The sequence below is a fragment of the Macaca mulatta genome, chromosome 6 (genome assembly GCF_049350105.2).
Source record: "Macaca mulatta isolate MMU2019108-1 chromosome 6, T2T-MMU8v2.0, whole genome shotgun sequence".
NCBI lineage: Eukaryota > Metazoa > Chordata > Mammalia > Primates > Cercopithecidae > Macaca > Macaca mulatta.
Genome location: NC_133411.1, coordinates 63,119,571 through 63,138,924, shown reverse-complemented (window position 1 = coordinate 63,138,924; position 19,354 = coordinate 63,119,571). Strand labels below are relative to the sequence as shown.

At 37.0% G+C, this 19,354-nt stretch overlaps 1 protein-coding gene across 1 annotated transcript in view; it reads right to left on the bottom strand.

Moving 5' to 3' along the window:
* The window catches only part of MTREX (Mtr4 exosome RNA helicase), a 126,520-nt gene that overhangs the window by 86,256 nt on the left and 20,910 nt on the right, over positions 1-19,354 (bottom strand). Inside the window, exons 5-6 of the mRNA XM_015140078.3 lie at positions 18,807-18,919; positions 927-1,101 (exon numbers count right to left, since the gene is read on the bottom strand). Of these exons, the coding sequence (XP_014995564.2) occupies positions 927-1,101; positions 18,807-18,919 (288 nt within the window). The remainder of the gene's footprint in view (positions 1-926; positions 1,102-18,806; positions 18,920-19,354) is intronic.

The window sequence follows — 19,354 nt, the reverse complement described above, 5'->3', positions numbered from 1 at the left end:
TGAGCAATGCTTTTGGCTGGTTCTCCAAACCAGAAGCTAATTTATGCTCACCGTTATACCATGTCCTTGGAAAATGCAAAGATATAACTAAAGTATGTACAAAAATACTTAGTAAAGATAGCTAATCATGTCCAAAACTTAAGATATTATAAGTATATGCAAAACTTAACTGCAATTATGGGAAGAAGGTAAACATAATACTGCACTCTTTAGAAAATCAGTTACTCGGCCAGGTGCAGTGGCTCACACCTGTAATCCCAGCACTTTGGGAGGCCGAGGCGGGTGGATCCTGAGGTCAGGAGATTGAGACCATCCTGGCTAACACGGTGAAATCCCGTCTCTACTAAAAATACAAAAAATTAGCTGGGCGTGGTGGTGAGGGCCTGTAGTCTCAGCTACTCGGGAGGCTGAGGCAGGAGAATGGCGAGAACCCAGGAGGCGGAGCTTGCAGTGAGCCAAGATCGTGCTACTGCACTCCAGCCTAGGTGACAGAGCGAGACTCCATCTCAAAAATAAATAAATAAATAAATAAATAAATAAATATCAGTTACTCGTCTACCTGTATCAACACTCAGATATAGAAGGCAAAGTCACATGAAGAGTCACTATTTACATAAAACTATATATTCAAATCCTTAAAACTATGTATATAAAACCAATAAAATATTGTCATGTCACCGACAGTAATAAACTTTAAAAATACTTGAAGAAAAAATGTATCTATGAGACAAATAACAAAGTATGGTAATGTAGAAATTTAATATTATCAGAACATTTTAAGATAAATTTTATCCATTCTGCCTAAGTCTAATGAGAAAATAAAGTATTATACTTAAGTAGAGCAACCAATAAAACATCACGTTTTAACTGAATAGTCACATTAATTTAATTAAAAACGAAGTCAGATGAGGCACTATATGAATTACCTCTGTGGTCATAACAAGACAAGATGCCGTAGGATTAATAGTAACATCACCAGTCATCAAACCAACGTCTTGAAATTCTTCATACATTTCACGGTATTTTTGGTTACTCAGAGCCTTAATTGGGCTGGTAAATATTACACGCTGCTTTTCCCTTAAGGCCAATGCGATGGCATACCTACAAATGTGAAAACAAATAATCATAAAACTTTTCCTTTAAATTATGACTTTAAAAATTGTTAATATTTAAATTGTGTCCAAATTTTCCCTAATTACTTATCTTGAATGGACTTTGAAGAACAGTAACACCATATGCATTATACTAATAATTATAATAAATATGACATAGAGTGATCTAAAACCATTTTAACTCTGGTCACTTAATCACTAATACTAATAGATCACTAACATTTACCCTATTTCTTGCAAGGAAAACACCTATGGTTCTAAGATGGATCTACAAAAGTTCAGAGCCTCTGTTCATACATACACAGATGATAAAGTGCTTATAGCCCCTGGAGAATGAAGTGTTTCCTCAAGTTTCACAAATAAGTTCATCTATATGTATTCTTTGCCCACACATAACAGTTAACAAGTCAGTCCTCTGAAAATTATGGTAGGTTCTGATTACGGAAAATTTTTTCCATAGCTATTAGCAGAACACAATAGAGCAGTTTTGTTGTTCTTTAAATATAGACAATGACATCTTCATTAAATTTAACATTATAGTAGATCCTCCTTATTATTCAGCTCCTGCTCAGAATAGGCTTATTATAATGTATTTGGGGAAATAAAAATAACATTCATCCCAGTCATCCCCCAAAATAGTGAAATAAGCATTTTTTTAAAAATCGGGAAGTTGTCTAAACATCAAATATGAATTTTAAGAAATATACATGAAACAGAAATGCTACATACATTATCTAAACTTTTCAAGAAAAAAAATTGCAAGGTATAAAAAGAAACAGGAAAGTATGATCTGCATGTAGGAAAAAAGAAGCAGTCACAAGAAATTGTCTCAAAAAGGAACCAAAACTATTAACAACATAATCAAATGGAAAGTCTATAGATTAGGCCGGGTGCAGTGGCTCACACCTATAATCTTAGTATTTAGGGAGGCTGAGGTGGGTGGATCACATGAGGCCAGGAGTTCGAGACCAGACTGGCCAACATGGGGAAACGCTGTCTCTACTTAAAATACAAAAATTAGTCAGGTGTGGTGGGGTACATTTGTAATCTCAGCTACTTGGCAGGCTGAAGAAGGAGAACTGCTTGAATCCAGGAGGTGGAGGTTGCAGTGAGCCAACATCACGTCACTGTACTCCAGCCTGGGAAAAATTCACTAGATGGGCCCAAAAGCAGATCTGTGATGATTGTTATCAATGAACATGAAGATAAATTGAGATAAATTATCAAATCTGAAGAGAAAAAGAAATAGAAGAAAAAGAGACACTTAGAGATCTGCAAGACATCCTCAAGTATCCCAAAGGAAATTCCAAAATGAGACAGAGGTAGGAAAAAAAAGTAACAATAAAAAATTTCATTTGTTTAAAAGACATTACTCTAGAGATCCAAGAAGCTCAATTAACACAGGAGGAAAAAGCAAAAAAGAACCATACCTAGAAACATCATAAACTGCTAAATGACAAAGCCAAAGAGAGTCTTTGAAAAACTGCAACAGAAAAACTCAACACATAAAAGAGAACAACATAATTAAGGCTGACTTCTCACCAGAAACAATGGAGTAGAATGAAACAGTTATCAGTAGAATAATGTATCTGGAGTTGAAGGGGAAAAAAATCTGTCAACCAGGAACTCTATATCCAGTGACACTGTCCTTCAAAAATGAAAGCAAAATAAAACTACTCTGTAAGACATATTTGTTAAAAACCCTTCAAACTGAAAAGAAACAAAACCATAAAACAGAACAATTAAGACTATTTATGTATATAACAGCATATATAAAACTTTTATCATTTAATATTTTTAGAAAACACAATTTAAAGCAATGATTATATTGTATTACAGATACCGTATTACTAGATTTACAGCATATGTAGTTGAAATATGTAAGAGAGTATTAAATAGTATAAAAATGAGAAGAAAATATTAGGGCAAGTTTTCAGTATTTTCCATAAATTGTGATTGTGATTTAGTTAAACCTGAACACTGTAAGCCCCAAAATAACCACTAAAAACATAACTCAAAGAAAGCTAAAAAGTCAAAAGAGAAATTAAAATGGTACACTAAAAGATATTTGTTAAACGGAATAGAAGTAAAGGAGTAAAAATAAGGATTAAAAAAACCATGAGAAATATACCAAAAGACTCCCAAAACCAACAACAAAAGGCAAATATAAATCCAACCAAATCAATCATTAAGTTAAATTACTGAAATTTCATGAAGTATTTTCTCTAAGCACAAATTAAATTAGAAATAACAAATGGCTAAGTATATGGAAAATCATGTTTGAAAAGTAAACAACATACGAGGGAACCAAGAGAAATGAAAAAATGGAATGAAAATGAAACACAGTATTATCAGTTTACAGGATGCATTTTAAGCAGTACTAAGAGGGAAATTTTATGGTTTTATACAAAAACTTATATTAAACATAAAGAATTATCTAAAACTTCAAGAAATTTCTACACCAGGCACAGTGGCTCACAGCTGTAATCCCAGCACTTTGGGAGGCAGGGACGGGGGAATTGCTGAGCCTAGGTGTTCAAGAGCAGCCTGGGCATCATGGCGAAATCCCATCTCTTAAAAAAAAAGTATATACTTGGCCAGGTGTGGTGGCTCGCACCTGTAATCCTAGCACTTTGGGAGGCTGAGGCAGGAGGACTGCTTGAGCCCAGAAGTTCAAGACCAGTCTGGTCAACACAGACCCTGTTGTCTCTACAAAAAAAAAAAAAAAAAATCAAAATCAAAATTAAATAAATAAATAAAATTTAAAAATTAGCTGGGTGTGGCAGCACATGTCTGTACTCCCAGCTACTAAGGAGGCTGAGGTGGGAGCATCAACTGAGCCTGGGAAGTTGAGGCTGTAGTGAGCCATAATCATGCCACTGCATTCCAACCTGGTTGAGACTCTGTCTCATAAAAGAAAAAAAGAAATTTCTGGATACACACGGTATACCAAAATTGGCTTTAATAAACGGGAAATTAAATTAGGAACTAAAAATCTTCCCACAAAGAAATGCCTAGGCTTAAATGGCTTCACTAGTGAATTCTATCAAACATTTAAGAAGTATGCCAAATACACAAAGCCTTACAGAAAACAGACCAGGAGGGAACACTTCCAGCTTCCAGTTTACTTTAAGAGATCAGTAATACTCTGACACCAACGCTAAAGACTTTGTAAGAAAATGACATACCATTAATCCTCATGATGACACAAAAGTCTAGAATAAAAGAGTCAGCTCCCTACACATGCAGGTTCTGAGGACTGAAAATATACTACTGTATTTGCAAAATGAGGAACCCATGGATACGGAGAGACAACTATTCATATCTGAAGGTTCCACAGGGCCTACTGCAGAAATTTGAGCTTCTGTGGATTCTGCTATATGAGGGGGTTTGGGAACCAATCCTCCTTGGATAATGAGTGACAACCATACTGGCAAACTGAAATTGGCAACATACACAAATGATCATCTGCCATAAACAACCAGATTTAGTCCAGGAATACAAGGTTGGTTTAAAAATCAGAAAATTTAATATAGTACTCTAAGAGAATAAAAAGCTAATACCACATGATTTCCTCAATAGATGTAAAAATTCATTTCACAAAATACAACATATTTTGATAAAAACTCTCAATTTTTTGTTTACTTTCATTTATTCCCTACTAAGACCAGAAAGAAACAACCTCATTCTCATAAAGAGCAACCAGCGAAAAACAGCTAATATCATAATTAATGTTGAAAGACTGAACGTTTTCTTCCTCATATCAGAAATAAGGCAAGGATGTCCACTCTCACTACTATCCAATATTGTACTAGATATTGCCAATGCAATAAAAAAGACACACATATTGAAAAAGAAGTAAAACTGTCTTTTTTCACAGGCAATGTTACCATCTATAGAAAAGTCATATGGAATGTACAAAAAAGTTAATAAAACTTAAGGAAACACAATGAGGTTGCTGGATAAAATATCAATATATAGGCCGGGCGCGGTGGCTCACGCCTGTAATCCCAGCACTTTGGGAGGCCAAGGCGGGTGGATCATGAGGTCAGGAGATGGCGGCCATCCAGGCTAACACTGTGAAATCCCGTCTTTACTAAAAAATACAAAAAAAAATTAACCGGGCGAGGTGGCAGACGCCTGTAGTCCCAGCTACTTGGGAGGCTGCTGCAGGAGAATGGCATGAACCCAGGAGGCAGAGATTGCAGTGAGCCGATATCGTGCCACAGCACTCCAGCCTGGGCAACAGAGCAGGACTCCATCTCAAAAAAAAAAAACAACAAACTGTATTTCAATATACACGCTATTGGCAATCCAAATATAACCTTAAGGAAAAATGTGGAGGTGGCACCCAAGATGGCCAAATAAGAACAGCTCCAGCCTCCAGCTCCCCTGAGTGACACAGAAGACGGGTGATTTCTGCATTTTCAACCGAGGTACCGGGTTCATCTCACTGGGGCGTGTCAGACAGCCCATGCTGGTCAGTGGGTGCAGCCCGACCAGAGAGAGCTAAAGCAGGATGAGGCATTGCCTCACCTGGGAAGGGCAAGGGGGAAGGGAATTCCTTTTCCTACCAAGGGAAACTGAGACACACAACACCTGGAAAATCGGTTAACTCCCACCCTAATACTGTGCTTTACCAAGGGTCTTAGCAAACGGCACACCAGGAGATTATATCCCACACCTGGCCCAGAGGGTCCCACGCCCACGGAGCCTCCCTCATTGATAGCACAGCAGTCTGAGATCTAACTGCAAGGCGGCAGCCAGGCTGGGGGAGGGGCGCCTGCCATTGCTGAGGCTTAAGTAGGTAAACAAAGCCGCTGGGAAGCTCGAATTGGGTGGAGCCCACCACAGCTCAAGGAGGCCTGCCTGCCTCTGTAGACTCCTCCTCTGGGGACAGGGCATAGCTGAACAAAAGGCAGCAGAAACCTCTGCAGATGTAAATGTCCCTGTCTGACAGCTTTGAAGAGAGCAGTGGTTCTCCCAGCATGGAGGCTGAGATCTGAGAACAGACAGACCGCCTGCTCAAGTGGGTCTCTGACCCCTGAGTAGCCTAACAGGGAGACATCCCCCACTAGGTGCAGACCCACACCTCACACCTCACACGGCTGGGTACACCTCTGAGACGAAGCTTCCACAGCAAGAATCAGACAGCAACACCTGCTGTTCAGCAATATTCTATCTTCTGCAGCCTCCACTGCTGATACCCAGGCAAACCGGGTCTGGAGTGGACCTCAAGCAAACTCCAACAGATCTGCAGCTGAGGGTCCTGACTGTTAGAAGGAAAACTAACAAACAGAAAGGACACCCACAAAAAAATCCCATCAGTATGTCACCATCATCAAAGACCAAAGGCAGATAAAACCACGAAGATGGGGAAAAAGCAGGGCAGAAAAGCTGGAAATTCAAGAAATCAGAGCGCATCTCCCCCTCCTAAGGAACGCAGCTCATCACCAGCAATGGAACAAAGCTGGATGGAGAATGACTTTTACAAGTTGAGAGAAGAAGGCTTCAGTCGATCAAACTTCTCAGAGCTAAAGGAGGAACTACGTATCCAGTGCAAAGACACTAAAAACTTTGAAAAAAGAATGGAAGAATGGATAACTAGAATAATCAATGCAGAGAAGACCATAAACGAACTGATAGAGATTAAAACCATGACATGAGAACTACGTGACAAGTGCACAAGCTTCAGTAACCGACTTGATCAACCGGAAGAAAGAGTATCAGTGATTGAAGATCAAATGAATGAAATGAAGCGAGTAGAGAAGTGTAGAGAAAAAACAGGAAAAAGAAATGAACAAAGCCTCCAAGAAATATGGGATTATGTGAAAAGACCAAATCTACGTCTGATTGGTGTGCCTGAAAGTGATGGGGAAAATGTATTCAAGTTGGAAAACACTCTGCAGGATATCATCCAGGAGAACTTCCCCAACCTAGTAAGGCAGGCCAACATTCAAACTCAGGAAATACAGAGAATGCCACAAAGATAATCCTCGAGAAGAGCAACTCCAAGACACATAATGGTCAGAGTCACCAAAGTTGAAATGAAGGAAAACACATTAAGGGCAGCCAGAGAGAAAGGTGGGGTTACCCACAAAGGGAAGCCCATCAGAATAACAGCAGATCTCTCAGCAGAAACTCTACAAGCCAGAAGAGACTAGGGGCCAATATTCAACATTCTTAAAGAAAAGAATTTTCAACCCAGAATTTCATATCCAGCCAAACTAGGTTTCATAAGTGAAGGAGAAATAAAATCCTTTACAGACAAGCAAATGCTTAGAGATTTTGTCACCACCAGGCCTGCCCTACAAGAGATCCTGAAGGAAGCACTAAACATGAAAAGGAACAACAGGTACCAGCCATTGCAAAAACATGCCAAAATGTAAAGACCATCGATGCTAGGAAGAAACTGCATCAACTAACGAGCAAAGTAACCAGCTAATATCATAATGACAGGATCAAGTTCACATATAACAGTATTAACCTTAAATGTAAATGAACTAAATGGCCCAATTAAGAGACACAGACTGACAAACTGGATAAAGAGTCAAGACCCATCAGTTTGCTGTATTCAGGAGACAAGTCTCACATGCAGAGACACACATAGGCTCAAAATAAAGGGATGGAGGAAGATCTACCAAGCAAATGGAAAACAAAAAAAAGCAGGGGTTGCAATCCTAGCCTCTGATAAAATAGACTTTAAACCATCAAAGATCAAAAGAGACAAAGAAGGCCATTACATAAGGGTAAAGGGATCAATTCATCAAGAAGAGCTAACTATCCTAAATATATATGCACCCAATATAGGAGCACCCAGATTCATAAAGCAAGTCCTTAGAGACATACAAAGAGACTTAGACTCCCATGCAATAATAATGGGAGACTTCAACACCCCACTGTCAATATTAGACAGATCAACGAGACAGAAAGTTAACAAGGATATCCAGGAATTGAACTTACCTCTGCACCAAGCGGACCTAATAGACATCTACAGAACTCTCCACCCCAAATCAACAGAATATACATTCTTCCCGGCACCACATCGCACTTATTCCAAAATTTGACCACATAGTTGGAAGTAAAGCACTCCTTAGCAAATGTAAAAGAACAGAAATTATAACAAACTATCTCTCAGACCACAGTGCAATCAAACTAGAACTCAGGAATAAAAAACTCAATCAAAATCGCTCAACTACATGGAAACTGAACAACATGCTCCTGAATGACTACTGGGTACACAATGAAATTAAGGCAGACATAAAGATGTTCTTTGAAACCAATGAGGACAAAGATACAACATACCACAATCTCTGGGACACATTTAAAGCAGTGTGTAGAGGGAAATTTATAGCACTAAATGCCCACAAGAGAAAGCAGGAAAGATCTAAAATCGACACCCTAACATCACAATTAAAAGAACTAGAGAAGCAAGAGCAAACACATTCAAAAGCTAGCAGAAGGCAAGAAATAACTAAGATCAGAGCAGAACTGAAGGAGATAGAGACACAAAAAACCCTCAAAACATCAATGAATCCAGGAGTTGGTTTTTTGAAAAGGTCAACAAAAATGATAGACCGCTAGCAAGACTAATAAAGAAGAAAAGAGAGAAGAATCAAATAGATGCAATAAAAAACAATAAAGGGGATATCACCACCAACCCCACAGAAATACAAACTACCATCAGAGAATACTATAAACACCTCTACGCAAATAAACTAGAAAACCTTGAAGAAATGGGTAATTTCCTGGACACTTACACTCTCCCAAGACTAAACCAGGAAGAAGTTGAATCCCTGAATAGACCAATAGCAGGCTCTGAAATTGAGGCAATAATTAATAGCCTACCAACCAAAAAAAGGCCAGGACCAGATGGATTCACAGCCGTATTCTACCAGAGGTACAAGGAGGAGCTAGTACTATTCCTTCTGAAAGTATTCCAATCAATAGAAAAAGAGGGAATCCTCCCTAACTCATTTTATGAGGCCAACATCATCCTGATACCAAAGCCTGGCAGAGACACAACAAAAACAGAGAATTTTAGACCAATATCCCTGATGAACATCGATGCAAAAATCCTCAATAAAATACTGGCAAACCGAATCCAGCAGCACATCAAAAAGCTTATCCACCATGATCAAGTGGGCTTCATCCTTGGGATGCAAGGCTGGTTCAACATACGCAAATCAATAAATGTAATCCAGCATATAAACAGAACCAAAGACAAAAACCACATGATTATCTCAATACATGAAGAAAAGGCCTTTGACAAAATTCAACAGCCCTTCATGCTAAAAACTCTCAATATATTTGGTATTGATGGAACGTATCTCAAAATAATAAGGGCTATTTATGACAAACCGACAGCCAATATCATACTGAAAGGGCAAAAACTGGAAGTATTCCCTTTGAAAACTGGCACAAGACAGGGATGCCCTCTCTCACCACTCCTATTCAACATAGTGTTGGAAGTTCTGGCTAGGGCAATCAGGCAAGAGAAAGAAATCAAGGGTATTCAGTTAGGAAAAGAAGTCAAATTGTCCCTGTTTGCAGATGACATGATTGTATATTTAGAAAACCCCATCGTCTCAGCCCCAAATCTCCTTAAGCTGATAAGCAACTTCAGCAAAGTCTCAGAATACAAAATCAATGTGCAAAAATCACATGCATTCTTATACACCAGTAACAGACAAACAGGGAGCCAAATCATGAATGGACTCCCATTCACAATTGCTTCAAAGAGAATAAAATACCTAGGAATCCAACTTTCAAGAGATGTAAAGGACCTCTTCAAGGAGAACTACAAACCACTGCTCAGTGAAATAAGAGGACACAAACAAATGGAAGAACATACCATGCTCATGGATAGGAAGAATCAATATTGTGAAAATGGCCATACTGCCCAAGGTAATTGATAGATTCAATGCCATCCCCATTAAGCTACCAATGGCTTTCTTCACAGAATTGGAAAAAATTGCTTTAAAGTTTACATGGAACCAAAAAAGACCCCGCATTGCCAAGACCATCCTAAGCCAAAAGAACAAAGCTGGAGGCATCACGCTACCTGACTTCAAAATACACTACAAGGCTACAGTAACCAAAATAGCATGGTACTGGTACCAAAACAGAGATATAGACCAATGGAACAGAACAGAGCCCTCAGAAATAATACCACACATCTACAACCATCTGATCTTTGACAAACCTGACAAAAACACGAAATGGGGAAAGGATTCCCTATTTAATAAATGGTGCTGGGAAAATTGGCTAGCCATAAGTAGAAAGCTGAAACTGGATCCTTTCCTTACTCCTTACACAAAAATCAATTCAAGATGGATTAGAGACTTAAATGTTAGACCTAAAACCATAAAAACTCTAGAAGAAAACCTAGGTAATACCATTCAGGATATAGGCATGGCCAAGGACTTCAGGTCTAAAACACCAAAAGCAATGGCAACAAAAGCCAAAATTGACAAACGGGATCTAATTAAACTAAAGAGCTTCTGCACAGCAAAAGAAACTACCATCAGAGTGAACAGGCAACCTACAGAATGGGAGAAAATTTTTGCAATCTACTCATCTGACAAAGGGCTAATATCCAGAATCTACAAAGAACTCAAACAAATTTACAAGAAAAAAATAAACAACCCCATCAAAAAGTGGGCAAAGGATAGGAACAGACACTTCGCAAAAGAAGACATTCATACAGCCAACAGACACATGAAAAAATGCTCATCATCACTGGCCATCAGAGAAATGCAAATCAAAACCACAATGAGATACCATCTCACACCAGTTAGAATGGCAATCATTAAGAAGTCAGGAAACAACAGGTGCTGGAGAGGATGTGGAGAAATAGGAACACTTTTACACTGTTGGTGGGACTGTAAACTAGTTCAACCATTGTGGAAAACAGTATGGCGATTCCTCAAGGATCTAGAACTAGAAACACCATTTGACTCAGCCATCCCATTACTGGGTATATACTCAAAGGATTATAAATCATGCTGCTATAAAGACACATGCACACGTGAGTTTACTGCAGCACTATTCACAATAGCAAACACTTGGAATCAACCCAAATGTCCATCAGTGACAGACCGGATTAAGAAGATGTGGCACATATACTAATCATGGAATACTAAGGAGCCGTTTTAAAAAAGGATGAGTTTGTGTCCTTTGTAGGGACATGGATGCAGCTGGAAACCATCATTCTCAGCAAACTATCGCAAGAACAGAAAACCAAACACCGCATGTTCTCACTCATAGGTGGGAATTGAACAATGAGATCACTTGGACACAGGAAGGGGAGCATCACATACTGGGGCCTATTGTGGGGAGGGTGGAAGGAGGAGGGAGAGCATTAGGAGATATACCTAATGTAAATGACGAGTTAATGGGTGCAGCACACCAACATGGCACATGTATACTTATGTAACAAACTTGCACGTTGTGCATACGTACCCTAGAACTTAAAGTATTAAAAAAAAAAAATACAAAAAAAAAAAGAAAAAATGTGATTCACAATAGCATAAACAGAAATACTTGGGAACAGGTTTAAGAAAACATGTATAATACCTATACACTGAAAACTGCAAAATGTTGCTAACAGAAATTAAAGTTGACCTACATAATGGAGAAATATACCATTTTCATGGATTGAAAGAGTCAGTATTGTTAAAATGATAATTTTCCCCAAATTAATTTATAAGTTCAATAAAATCCCTATCAAAATGAAAATGGGCTTTCTGGTTGGAAATTCACAAGCTAATCTTAAAATGCTATTGGAAATACAAAAGACCTAGAAGTGCCCAGTTTTTAGAAAGAATGAAGTTATAAGATTCTCATTACCTAATATCAATACCTACTATAAAGCCACAGTAATCAAAATAGCGTACTAGTGTAAAGACATAACAGAAAGTCCAGAAATAATCCAACACAATTTACGGGTAATTTACTCAGAATTCAATTCAATGGGAAAAGATAGTACTTTCAATTGGAACAATTGTATATCCAAATACAAAAAGGTAAATTGAGACCCTTTCCTCACATCTTACAGGAAAACTAACTTGAGAAGAATCACAGATCTAAATGGAAGAGCTAATACTATGAAATTGCAAAAGGAAAATGAAGAAGAAAATATTTGTGATTTTGGGATAGGCAAAATCACAATTAGGTAATTCTTAGGTATACCAATTGTATGATCACGCTATAAAATATTAAGAAATTAAACATTTAAATTAAAATGCTTTCTCTACAAAAGATAGTCATCAAGAAAACTGAGACAAGTCACAGAATGAAAAACATACTTATAAATCACCTCTGCTTTTAAAAAAACTTGTATGCTAATAAAGAATTCTTACAATGCAATTAAGACCAACAACCCAATTTAATACATCAGCAAGACTGAAATAAACAATTCAAAGATATATAAAGCAATGATAAACATGAAATGATGCTTAACATCCTTAGTCATCACAGAAATGCACATTAAAACTACTCTGTGACATCACTGAAATGGGTATAATAAAAAAATACAATACCAAGAGTAGGCAAGGATGCAGAGAAACTGGCACCCTCATACATTTCTGGTAGGAATATAAAATGGTATAGCCACATTAAAAAATAGTTCAGCAGTCTCCTCAACAGTTAAATACATATTTTCCATAAAATACAGCAATTACATTCCTAGGTATCTATCTTACCTAAGAGAAATGAAAACATAGGTCCACTTAAAGACTTACACATGAATGTTTTTACATCAGTATTATAATGGCCAAAAGATGATCAGTGTTTGCCTGTGGCTAGAGATAGGAATGGGTTTGAATGCAAACACACACAAGAGAACTGAATAGATGTTTTTTAAAACTGGTAAGGGTGCACAATTGTACCGATTTACTAAAACTCACTCAACTACATATTTATGATAGACAAATTTAATGGTAAGTAAATTATATAATAAAGCTATTCACACAGAATAAAAAAATCAGCAGTGTCAGAAAAAGTATTTGGTTTACATACCTAAACAACCTGATACCAACATGTTAGTCCTAGTAGCAGGTTTATAAATAAAATGTTGTACCCTGCTACAGTTAAGAGCTGAAGTAGGAGTTTACCTAAAGTCCTTTAATTACTAGGGAAAATCTTTATGTGAGATCCACGAACCACTCCTTGAAATTGTAACATCTGGTGTGCATATACAATTATGTACCTAATCAGGTTTACTTTTTATTGAAGTGAAATTCACATAACATAAAATTAACCATTTTAAAGTGTATATTTCAGTGGCATTTAGTACATTCATAGTGTTACACAACCAGTACTTCCATCTAATTCCAGTACTTTAATCATCTCCCAAAACACTCTGTACTCACTAAGCAGTTATTCTTTACTCCCCTCCTCTCACCAGTCCCTGGCCCCCACCAATATGCTTTCTTTCTCTATGGATTTACCTATTCTAGATATTTCACATAAATGGAATCATACAATAAAGCAATTTTTTGACTCCAACTTCTTTTAGTAGGCATAATGTTTTTAAGCATGTATCAGCACTTCATTCCTTTTTATGGCTGAGTAATATTCCACTGTCTGGATATACCACAACTTATTTTTCCATTCATCATTCACTGATGGACATCTGGATTGTTTCTACCTTCTGGCTATTGTGAATAGTGCTGCTGTGAAGATTCGTTTAGGTACCTGTTATCAATTATTTGGGGGGTACAAATCTAGGAGTAGAATTGCTGGGTCATATGTTAATTCTACATGTAACTTTTTGAAGAACTGCCAGACTGTTTTCCACAGCGAACCTCAATGGGTTTTCAAGTATCTACAATCCTGGTGAATTTCTTAAATTCTCTTTATGATTTCCTAGCCCAAGTTTTAGAGCAGGTTTCAGTATATCTATATGAAAACTTCCTCTTCAGGAAAATCTCTCCTCTTGTAGGAAAAATGAAAGCAAGGTTACACTAATGGCCAAAATTTGAATTAGTATACATATGCTGGCTTTAAATGCATAAAGCACCAAACATACTGCAATTAAATTAGTTTCTCTAAGTGAAAAAATAATTGAACTAAGAGTAGTCAAACCTCTTCTTCTACACCTGTGCCTTAGGAGGAAACTGGTTTGTGACTTAAGCACCTTCTGAACAGGAGTGGACTCTTAAGAAATTCCACGGAACATAACTAGGGTGATAGAGAACCATAATGTGTTTAAGGCCGAGAAACAGATAAAGACTACTCTGCAACTGGCTGATACTGCTGAGATGACAGTATAAGATACAAACTTCACTCCTCTAACTCAACAAAGAGAAAAACTGAGACTTACACAGCTAAGTCAAGGTCTGAAAGGAATGAATACAGTGACCAGATAAGCCCTGACCAGGAATACAAAATTATTCAGCACCCAACAAGGTAAAATTCACAGTGTTTTAGTATCAATAAAAAAGTGCAAGGTATGCAAAGAAGCAGGAAAATATAACCTGTAATGACAAGGGAAAAAATCAATAAAAACAAATCTGAAAATGAGACAGATGACGGAATTAGGAATTAATAATACAATGATCTGATAAGCCAAGGTCTGGAAGGAACTAATAATAAATAAGATAACCAGATAAGGAAAAAAATATTCCAGGATTCATGAATTATTTTGACCACTGCTATGATTTAAATGGCCCCTACAAAATGTATGTAGAAATTTAATTGCCAAAGTAATGGTATTTGGAAGTAGGGCCTTTAAGAGGTGATGAGGTCACGAAAGCTCCATCTTCATGAATATACTAATTATATTATCTTGGGAGGGGATTATCAAGGGGATGGGCCCCAGTTAAAAGGACAAGTTCGGCCCGATTTCCTCTCCCTTTCTTGCCATGGGATGACTCTCGCCAGAGGCCTGTGTCATGCTCTTGGTTTTCTCAGCTTCCAGAACTATGAGCTAAATAAACTTCCTTTCTTTATAAATTACCCAGTCTGTGGTATTCTGTTATAGCAGAATATAGCAACAGAAAACAGACCAAGACAACCACCATGCCAAGGTGAAATGGCTGATGAACAGGATGATTGGTGCCATTTTTTATGTTTCTTTTCTCTATAGTCTTCTTTACTCTTTATCTCCTGTTAAGAGTACCTAATTCAGCTACTCCACTGGAAAAGTCATAGAGAAATATGTTATAAATTGTAAAAGTTAAACCAAAAGAGTCAATCTACAAGAGACTGCAAAATGCCATCCACATCAATGAGCACCATCCATCCACTTTTAGAATGGTCCAGTGCCTATCAAACATTAATATTCATCACCTGGTGATCTTATTAAAATGTAGATTCTGAAGCAGCAGTTACAGGGTGGGGCTAGAGATTCTGCCTAACAAGTTCCCAGGTATTATCAAGGACTATACTTTGAGTAGCAAGACTACACAATCTTGGTTATCAAATATATTTTAGAAGAACAGGAACCTACCAAAATACGTGAACTACTGTAGTAATACATAATGTACACTAAAAACAACACAGAAAACATCCACTTACACCAAGATGGAGTAATAGAAACTGGCTTTACCCACTCACCTGAAACAATGATAAACAGAACAAAATATATCAAACAGTGGTTTCATACACTGGATATAAGAACAGTACACCCCGAGAGACAGAAAACAAAGTAGGTAATCCAAAATTACTGCCTAGATTTTCCAAACTGCAGTTCTAAGATGGGGAACCAAGGTAAACCCTGGAAGTTTCCCTAAGTTGAACAGACCAAGATCGTAGTGTGTGAAGGAAAGGGAGCTGGAGTTTGCAGGGCAGAATACCAGAGAAGACAACTGCAAAGAGAAGGCTCTGAAAATCTGGTGAGCATCTGCAAGTCTCCAGGTAGTAATGATCTGTGAATAAGTCTTAAGAAATTATCTGAGGCCAGGGAAAAACCAATCAAGAGGAGAAAAGATAAAAATTATCAATTCTTATACATGACTGGCAGAAATGTGGTTTCCCACCAGCTAGAATGGAAAACCTCAGAATTCACAAGACACTGCATAGAATACTGAGAAAAATACTGACTAAGTAGTGGGGAAAATCAGCCCTAGCTAAACACTATTCTAGTCACGCCTAAAAAAGTCATAAAAGTAAGCCTCAAAAGGATATTTTTTCCAAGCAACTTAATTATACCTCAGAACAAATCTCATAAATATGTACAAAAATGCAAAAGTATTCAGTACCCAACAAGGTAAAACTCACAACGTTTTGGCATGCAATAAAAAAGTATCAGGTATGTCAACATGCAGGAAAACACAGTCTATAATGAAATTTTTTTAAAAATCAATAAAATCAGATCCAAAAATGAGACAGATGATAGAATTAGTAAACAAGGATATTAAAAGTTACTATAACAATACTCTATATGCTCAAGAAAGTTGAGGAAAATTAAACAGCATGTTAAGTAAAAAAACGGAAAACACCAAAAGACCCAAATCAAAATTTTACAGATGAAAACTCTTAAGTGTCTGAGGTTAAAAAACACACTGGCTAGTATTAAAAGCAGATTAAGACATTGCAATTAAAAAAAAAACAGTGAATAAACCTGAAGCCACAGCAATAGAAACTATCCAAAATGAAACACAGAAACCAAAAATAAAATTATAATAAATAAGCACAGCTTCAGTGGGCTGTGAACAACTTAAAGGGGCCTGATGTAAGTATAACCGGAGTCCTCAAAGAAATAAAGGTAAGGGCAATATTTGCAGTAAAAAATGTCTGAAATTTCCCCCAATTTAATGAAAACTATAACAAATCCACACATCTAAGAAACCCTACAAACTCAAGTATAAGAAACATGAGGGAAAAAAAAAAAACTATTTCAGTCACATTATAATCAAGAAGTCAGTGATTAAAAAAAAAAAAAAACCAAAGAAGCAGGAAAGTCAACCCATCAATGAGATCAGGAAATAACACAGATAAAATAGTAACAAGGACATTTAAAGTTTTTGTAACTGTACCCTATCTGTTCAAGAAGATAGGATTGTATTTCTATAAACTAGAAATAGAAGAAAACATTAAGAAAAAAAGGAAGCTAAAAAAAGCTAAGACATGGAAGAAAACAAAAATAAACTGAACTTCTAGCAAAGAAAATATAATATCTGAGATGAAAAATGCATTCAGTTCATGCCTGTAAGCCCAGCACTTTGGGAGACCAAGGCAGGATAATCACCTGAGCCCAGGAGTTTGAGACCAGTGTAGGCAACATAGCAAGATTTCATCCCCACAAATTATCAAAAACTTAGCCAGTCATGGTGGCGCATGCCTGCGGTCCCAGCTACTCGGGAGGCTGAGTTGGACTGCCTGCGCCCAGAAGTTTGAGAATGCAAATGAGCTGTATTTGTGCCACTGCACTCCAGCCTGGGTGACAGAGCAAGACCCTGCCTCAAAAAAAAAAAAAAAAAAAAAAAAAAGCAGCACTCAATGAGATTAACAGCAGATTTGAAAATTTAGAAGCAAAGATTAATAAATTTAAAGACATTGCATCAAAAATGACCCAAAACTGAAACTCAAAAGAAAAAAAAATGAATATAGTATCAGTGAGTATTGAGACAACTTTAAGTGGCCCAATATAGAGTCCTTGAACAAGAGCACTGAGGACTGCAAAAACAAACCCTAAGACAAGAAAAAAAATGCAAAAATAACAACAAGGTACATAAAAAACAAACTGCTTAAAATCAATGATCAAAATAAATATTAAAAGCAGCCAGAGGAAAAAAGACACATTATGTACAGAGGATCAAAGGTATACTGGGATTTCTTGTCATAAACTATGCAAGTCAAAAGCCAGTCTTAAAAGAAAATTACAATTCTATACCAAAGGAAAATACCTCTCAAAAATAAAAAAGTAAAAGATTTTCTCATCAGTAGAACTGCACTATAATAAAATGCTAAAGGCATTTCTTCAGATAAAAGGGAAATGATGCTGTACAGAAAACAAGATCAAACGTCACTTATCAGACATGTCAAATTATTTAAGAAACATATTATTATTTAAGAAACATATCAAAAACATGGCCAGGCATAGTAGCTCATGCCTGTAATCCCAGCAATTTGGGAGGCCAAGGTGGGACGACTGCTTGACCCCAGGAGTTTGAGACCAGCCTGTTTGAGCGTGAGACCCTGTGTTGTCTCTCAACAAAAATAAAAAATTAGACAGGTGTGATGGTGCATGCTTTTAGTACCATCTACTAGGGAGGCTGAGGCAGGCAGATTGCCCGAGCCCAGAGGTCAAGGCTGCAGCGAGCCATGACTGCACAGAAGAAAAAAAAAAAATCACGTCAACAGATGCAAAAAAAGCACTTGACAAAATCTAGTATCTAAATATTTTATACACACAGACATACATACATACGCAAACAAAATCTCTGCAAACTAGGAACAGAAGTTCCTCAAACTGATAAATAAAAAGCATCTGTGAAAAACCAACAGGTAATATCATGCTTAATAATGAAAGCCTGAGTGTTTTTCTCCTAATATGAGGAACAAGAAAAGAATGTCCTCTTTTATTACTTCAATTAAACACTATATTAAAGGTTCAATAAGACAAGACATTGTTCAAAAGGGACAAGTAAAACCATCTTTACTTGCAGAAATTAAACAAACAACAAAAAAGAAACTTCTAAAGAGTGAAATAAGACACAAAGTGATTTTAAAAAGAAAGCTACTCACTCGGCGCATACTGTTTTTCCCGCTGATGTATGTGCAGATACTAGAACAGACTGATTATTGTCAACACACTGAATGGCTTCTCTTTGAAAAGCATCAAGAATGAATGGGTATTCCTGTAAAAACAAAATATTAGTATCTGCATAAAAACATCTAGTCGTATCAGAGCATACTTAAAATCAAAACACAAGCAGGCTACCCCCCAAAGCATTCTGGGAGTATTCCTTTATAATTCTATTTAGAAAACATAATAATACACATTAGTGAAAATAAGGAACAGTAAACTACATTTTTGGCCAAACAACATAGAAGCTAATTCTGCTCTCTTTCGATTATTACATTATGTTGGTACGTATTATATTAATAACAAAATAATCATTACCATTTATCAAAAACAAGCTCTGTGGCCAGGCACTATGTAACACATTTTCCATATATTATTACTAATTTTCACAACAACCCCTATCATAGATATTATTTCCTTTCATAGGCAGGAACTCTGAGGCTCTAAAAAGTGAAGTCTCTCAGTAAAGTTCACTCTGTAGAGGCAG